At 46.4% G+C, this 6,396-nt stretch overlaps 1 protein-coding gene across 2 annotated transcripts; it reads right to left on the reverse strand.

The window, feature by feature from the left end:
• Positions 1-53: 53 nt before the first annotated feature.
• On the reverse strand, positions 54-6,284 carry ptgis (prostaglandin I2 (prostacyclin) synthase). 2 transcript variants are annotated; one of them, XM_029826205.1, is made up of 12 exons: positions 5,978-6,247; positions 4,869-5,108; positions 4,518-4,607; positions 4,172-4,295; positions 3,656-3,831; positions 3,427-3,573; positions 3,221-3,333; positions 2,973-3,154; positions 1,645-1,807; positions 1,235-1,416; positions 826-977; positions 54-366 (listed from the first exon to the last, which is right to left on the reverse strand). In XM_029826205.1, the coding sequence occupies exons 2-12, from the start codon at positions 4,874-4,876 to the stop codon at positions 207-209; spliced, it is 1,497 nt and encodes a 498-aa protein (XP_029682065.1). In that variant the 5' UTR covers positions 4,877-5,108; positions 5,978-6,247; the 3' UTR covers positions 54-206. The 2 variants fall into 2 exon arrangements, with proteins under 2 accessions (XP_029682065.1, XP_011612230.2); XM_011613928.2 differs by lacking the exon at positions 4,869-5,108 and having other exon boundaries at positions 5,978-6,284.
• Between the last annotated feature and the right edge of the window lie 112 nt (positions 6,285-6,396).

Raw genomic sequence — 6,396 nt, forward strand, 5'->3', positions numbered from 1 at the left:
CGGTCTGGTAGTATCAGTGTGCAATTCCGCAAATTATCCTGTTACAAGCTTATTTTTAGAGCGTGTTTTATTGCTGAGGAATAAAGACACGAGCAGAAAACATGGGACTCAAAGTAAGACACATTTGAACAGCATTTTAAGTGTTAACACAGAATAAATACAGCTACAAACTAACAGATCAATGTTTGTTTTTGATCGGTATGAGGTCACGTTTCAGGCTGGCTCCTCTTCAGTCGGTACCGGACCTGCAGCTCTCCCTCAGGCTGGAGCATCCCTAAGCCGTAGCGACTGGGATTTACTGGCGGCAGTTTGGCCTGCGGGTCACACGTTTCCAGATCGAAGTGGGTCAGGATGAAGAAGACGAACCTGCAGACAGAAAGAGCAGGTGAGATGCAATAAAAGAGAGCAGAGGCTGGCCCCGAAGACTGCGTAATCACTTCAATCCTTGGCCGGTCTCATCCACAGCATCATCTAATCTGCCTCGCTTCTGCGTCGGTTCTGATTAACCTCTTAACCCCTGTGAGAGGATTAGATGTCTGACAGTGGCGCGCTCTCCCAACATCACCGGCCACTTTCCCTCAGCCGTTTGCATCCCGTCTATTACAAGGCATCAGCAATTAAGCCCCCAGCTAATGACAGTCACGAGCACGCCAGTATGGCGATAATAGGCGGAATATTAACTGCAGATGGATTTTGTTGGCCTGGTTTGGTAATCAGGGTGAAACCCACTGAAGCACTTTGATCACAAATACATCATTTAAGAATTTAATATACCATAGCGAGATATACATCTTGCTGCTGCCTTCTTTTTTCAAAATCACTTACTGTTTAATGGTGGCGACTGCGAACTCTTTCCCGACGCAGGCGTGCCTTCCTGCACCCCAGGGCATGGTGTAGTATTTCAGCCTCCCTTCATTCTTGTAGAATGTATCCTTCATGCTCATGTCGATGTTTAAAAATCGATCGTATTTAAAACTCTGGAAAGCCAAGAAAGCAGAGGAAGCGATTTTCGCTATAGATATGTGACTGAAGACAGGCAGATAATGCATTTTGCCTCTGCATCCTATCAAGTCTTTATTTCTGATTCCTTTACTCCTGGTTACTCAGTCAATTGTAATTTGGCTTAAAAATACTAATAATCTCTAATGGCAAGGGTCCACTTCACATATGAACCACAAAAACACTTGGCGTTTCCTGTTGGGCTCAGCTTTGTTGTGTTCGAACACAAAAGCACCTGTGGCTCCAAATGTATCTCTGGGTCCATTTGCGGGCTGAGGAAGGGGAAGAGGATCACTTTGTCCCCCCGTCTGAGCTTGTACTGCTGCCCGCTGGCCATCCGCAGCACCTTATCCCCAACCACCACCCTACTGATGAGAACGGCAGCGGTGAGACGGAGGGTCTCGCTCAGGATGCTGTCTGCAGAAAGGAAGGGACAGTGGAGCCAAGTGAGTGGGCGTTAGATCACCTGCACCCTCAGGTGCAAAATGCATAGGGACGGATGTTTATGGAGATCAGCTCATGAAAAAAGAGCCAGGCAAAGGTCAGATGTTTATTCTTCCCTGTCGCCGTTCCAAAGTGCCGTATTTCATATTCCCGTTTCACACCACAATGAACTCAGGTGAACAGCCTACAGGGGTTACTTACCAAAAACTGGGGTGCGACGTGAGTCCGGCGAGCCACTAGTCTGATGTCGGACAGCAGGGTCCTGCAGGTTGAACTGTCTGATCTCTGATTTGAGCGCCTCCATGGCCTCGGGGTGAGTGAGCAGGAAGCCGAGGAGCCAAAAGGCGGCCGGTCCATTGTTGCACTGGAAAGGAAACAAAAGATCATCCAAACTATAAAACAGAACCACACAAAAGAAATGAGTTTTATATGCGGAAGCGCTATCTACAGATGGCAGCACTGCTGCTTGCGTGGGATTGATATGGAGGGAACCCTTTTAAGAGGCTGCTGTCAGCCTGTTTGGAGGAGCCGTCAGAGCCTGTCAGATGGTAATTGCTGTGGGTTATGAGAGGCCTTGTTCTTACCTGGTACGCTTCTTGGGTCAAGCCTCCATTGACAAGAAGGGCAAACGAGCAGCTGGGAGCAGGCTGAAATATCATTTGTGCCCACTTAGACATGCTGAGGGTCTTTTTTTAAAGGAGCAGTGGTGGTGTGTTTGCAAATATTCCTTGGTCGACAGTTTTTTGCACCTTTTAGAGCAAACCTCAGGTTGTGTGCAAATATCAGGTTGTGTGCTCTCCATTCAAGGACCAGGTGTGTTTTAATGTGTTTGCTATGGAATAGAGAGCCGGAGCTGCCCAGTGAGACCACGAGAATGGCTGTGACACACACTGAGGTCACATCCACTGCTGCTCCACTTTTCCTCCCTGGTTGAGGGACTGCGAGTCTAAACACAGGGCAAGGCTGCCAAGCAAGTCCAAAGCGCCGGGGTGGGCAGAATGGACGGTTTAGTGTGGTAAACTGGTACTACTGGTTGAGTATTTAGTGCTGTGGTGAAAATGTTGGCTAAAATTAGGCCAGGAATGCAAAGCTACCAAACAGCTCGCTGGTTCCCCCATCTGGTAGCTCATGGGTAAGGCACCATATTAATCATGTGGAGGTGACTTTAAGAAATAATTTATTGAGCGCATTTCCGCTAATATTTACAAGAAAAATATAATTTGGCAGTAAGGGCTGCACCTTAAAGCAGAAAAAACAGAACTGTAATTTATATGGAGGTCATGCCTCTTATTAATGTGCCAACGACTTGTTACCGAAACAGGATCTCCACATCAAAGTGAGTACAGATCCAATTGGAACAAGTTGTGGCGTGTGACTAGGCATGAAATGTATGAGCAGAGTGGAACCGGCGACTTCCCATTGAACACATTGTTAACTGGCTGAGTAAGGAATTTAAACGCCAGAGGGGTGTGGAGGGATCACTCTCCAGTCTGAGGAGCCTATTCCGTTTGTCTATGAGCTGCGCTCACCTGAGTGGTCCACAGCTGCAGCAGTGACGCTCGCCTCTGCATTTCCATGTCGACTCCTTCCTTTTCCAGGAATCGGTTGTAGCTCTGTTGCCAGGAGATTGACCCTGACGCCCGGCTCAGCCAATCAGCAGATAGGAGTTCCCACAGTCGTTTCCTGGATGAGTTGACTGTGTGGGTTTCCCCTGTTGCAGAAACGGCGTCAGATACTGGACAAGCAGAATTGAAACTGAAATTGAAAACAAACCTACCTTTCTTTAGGGAGCCACGGACCAATTTGGATAGAAGCTTGTCAAATTTGCGAAATTCTTTGTAGATGGCGGTGACATTGTCTGCGCTGTCAAACAAGGTGAGGTATCCAGCCCTGGGACGGCGGGGGAAACAAGATGGCTTTCATTCACTGTGCATGTGGACAGATTTTCATTGGACAAATGGGAAGGAGAAGGTTGTGTGTTACCTGAAGAGGAGGCTGTAACAGAAGTTGAACAGACCGTCCTGTCTCCACCCTGAAGCGCTGCCACCTTTCACGTCGCTCAGCAGCAGACTTTCAATATTAGCCTTCATGGTTCCGCTGAGATTTGAAAGCCTAAATCCATGAAAATGCCTGAAAGATAAAAGTGAAAATGAGGGAGATGGTTTTTTTTAAATTCTTCTCAGTCATGAAGAGAAAAGATGAAACTCCTTACTGCTCCATCCATTCCCTCTCTGCTGCAGGCTGGAGGCCTGGCAGCTTCAGGAAGAAGATCCTTTCCAGGAGCTGATTTTTGCTCTTGACAAAGTCCAGAGAGACTGTGTCATTCAGCACGCTGTCGAATGAGTTTGCATCCAACAGCACTGTTATGTACTGCCCAGCAACACGGACCTGAGAGCAGATTAGTTCCATTTTACTGCATCCATTTATCTGCATCATATTAAATACACAACATTTATTTATTTTGGGGCTTTAACTCTGTTGGGGTCTGGACTGTAGCAGACCCCATATAAATAAAGATTGATTGATTGATTGATTGATTGATTGATTGATTGATTGATTGATTGATTGATTGATTGATTGAAATTTGGAGCCATTAAAACTGTCATTTCACTATTGAAAGACTGACAAACTTTTTAAGTTGGTTTAAAAAAATTAGACCAGCTTGTGAATTAATGCAAAGAGATGTTCATCGCCTTTAAATGGCATTCTGACATCATCAAAAACTTACGGTGAAGACATCTCCGTGCTTCTCTTTCATCCGAGCCAAAAACTTTGCAGCATCTCTTCCAAACTCCAGAGCGTGGCCCAGCCACGGCAGGGCTCCTTTGTCCAGCGGCGGCTCGTTGTCCTGCCTGTCCGGAAACAAGAGGAAACAAGAACACCATAGTGGCGGCAACAAAAGTTCACACTTGTGTTTTGGTTTTTGTTGTTCATTCCCAAATCTCAAAAACTAGCTCACGAGTGACAAGTCAGCATCCCCGGAGACATTTAAGCTGTTCACAGACATCAGCAGGACCTGGCTGCATAAACTATGAGAAAATGACCTCAACGTCTTTGGAAGGAAATGGCTTTACCTTCTGCGAGAGAAGTAAAGGAGAACCAGCGTGAGGAGTCCGCCTAAAAGTGCTGCCCAGATCATGTCTCTCTCAGGTGAGCCGCTTCTCCTGCACACAGTTTAATTCATAAAGTAGCTGCTGGCGGCACACTTATATGCGAGCTGAGCTCAGTGGGAGCTGCTCTTTGTGAGGTAGGAAAGGTGTGGCCTGTGACACAAAGCGGTTACACAATCCTGTGCAGCAGGCACTCAGATAACCACGAGACTGAAGTCAAGTGAAGAAAACTGACATCCGAGAGCAGTTCTTCCATTGTCAACTGATTGTGCAATTGTTTATGCGGGATTATTAAAAAAAAAACCAAACACTTGCCTGAACATTGAGGAGCAGTGACGTCATCCACAGGCTCATATGTAATTTGTACCAGAATTTTTATCAATGGAAATGATGTCGGGTCTGGCAAATTTCAACACATCTGTCATCTGTGCTCGGAATCTTTGTCTTCCGGCAACTTCTCCATTTGTCGTTGTGAAATATCTGGTGTTTTTTTTCTTTCTACTCATGGGTGACAGTCCAGAACAAATATGTGCACCATCTCCTGCTGACGACAGCCTGACCACACAGAAACCAGTGATTAATTCACCAAGCATTCCAGTATTGGTGTGGATGTGTCATCTGGACCAGCAGGGGGCAGCCACGTACAGGGAACACAACAGCAGAGGAAGAGTGTGTAGAAAACCTGAACTCTACACAAAGGCAACAGGTTCATTTGAACCATTTTCTGGTGGCATTTTAAATCAAGTAACATGTGTTCACCATTAACTACCTAACAGACTTTTGAGCTTTCATTATTGATTCCGCAGCACCTGTTCTGATCTTATTCTTCATGGGTGTTAATGGTGAATACAGGAGGTGCACCCTTATCTGAGGAGTTACCCAATCTCTTTATTTTGAGACAGAAGGACAACCATGTATTTACATTTTTCTCCAACTAAATATGATATTCCTGGGTATGAATGTGCCAATGATGACTGTACATCAGTCCGTCTGGGCTTTCTACGGTCAGAAACATCTTTTTTTTTTCCAGTAGTAAAAAGCTCTTTAAATATGGCCGTGAGTGTGAATACTCTGGTCTGAGTTTTGTCCTTCAGCTTGATCACATGCATCCCACACACTTTTTATTACTTTTTAAAACCATTGGCATGGACACAAAAAGGCCAGATTCTAACAGGTTGTGAAGTTACACTTTTTCATACCTGTGAGATCTTCTGTCAAACCGCTCTTTATTCCATAGTGGAAAATATAGCCAAGGTCAAAGGTTAAGTTGCTTTTGTTCACACCTTCCCTCGGCTTTTGACCCCCCCCCCCCCCCCAATCTCCAAACTGCAGAAAAGCTTTTAACTTGCACAAAGTAATTGTTTACACTCCTAAAAATAAAACACATGTTTTGAGATGAAACCGTGCATGGTCAGCTGACTCACGGAGCCGCAGGATCGTGGACGCAGAGCGTGCGCGGCTTCACCGAGCATGTGCGCTGGGACGCACACGCTACCGGGCCAAGGCTGTGCATGAGTTCCCTCAGACAAACCGTAATCATCCGTGAAGAGCGGCGAAGAAGGGAAGGGCTGGGGGGGGGGAGGAGGAGTCTCACATTGAGTCCCATTCAGGCTTTCCTGCAGCATTGAACTTGCAGAGAGGGGGAGAGGGGAGAGAGAGAGAAGGGAGAGATAGGGAGAGAGAGAGACAGAGAGAGAGAGAGAGAGACATACACACAGAGAAGGGAGAGATAGGGCGATAGGGAGAGAGAGAGAGAGAGAGACACACACAGAGAGAGAGAGAAGGGAGAGAGATGCAGACTGGACGTTGTTGTGCAGAAAGAGCTGCTGTCTCAGAAGCCGCC

Source organism: Takifugu rubripes, chromosome 19 (assembly GCF_901000725.2).
Source record: "Takifugu rubripes chromosome 19, fTakRub1.2, whole genome shotgun sequence".
NCBI classification, from domain to species: Eukaryota; Metazoa; Chordata; class Actinopteri; order Tetraodontiformes; family Tetraodontidae; genus Takifugu; species Takifugu rubripes.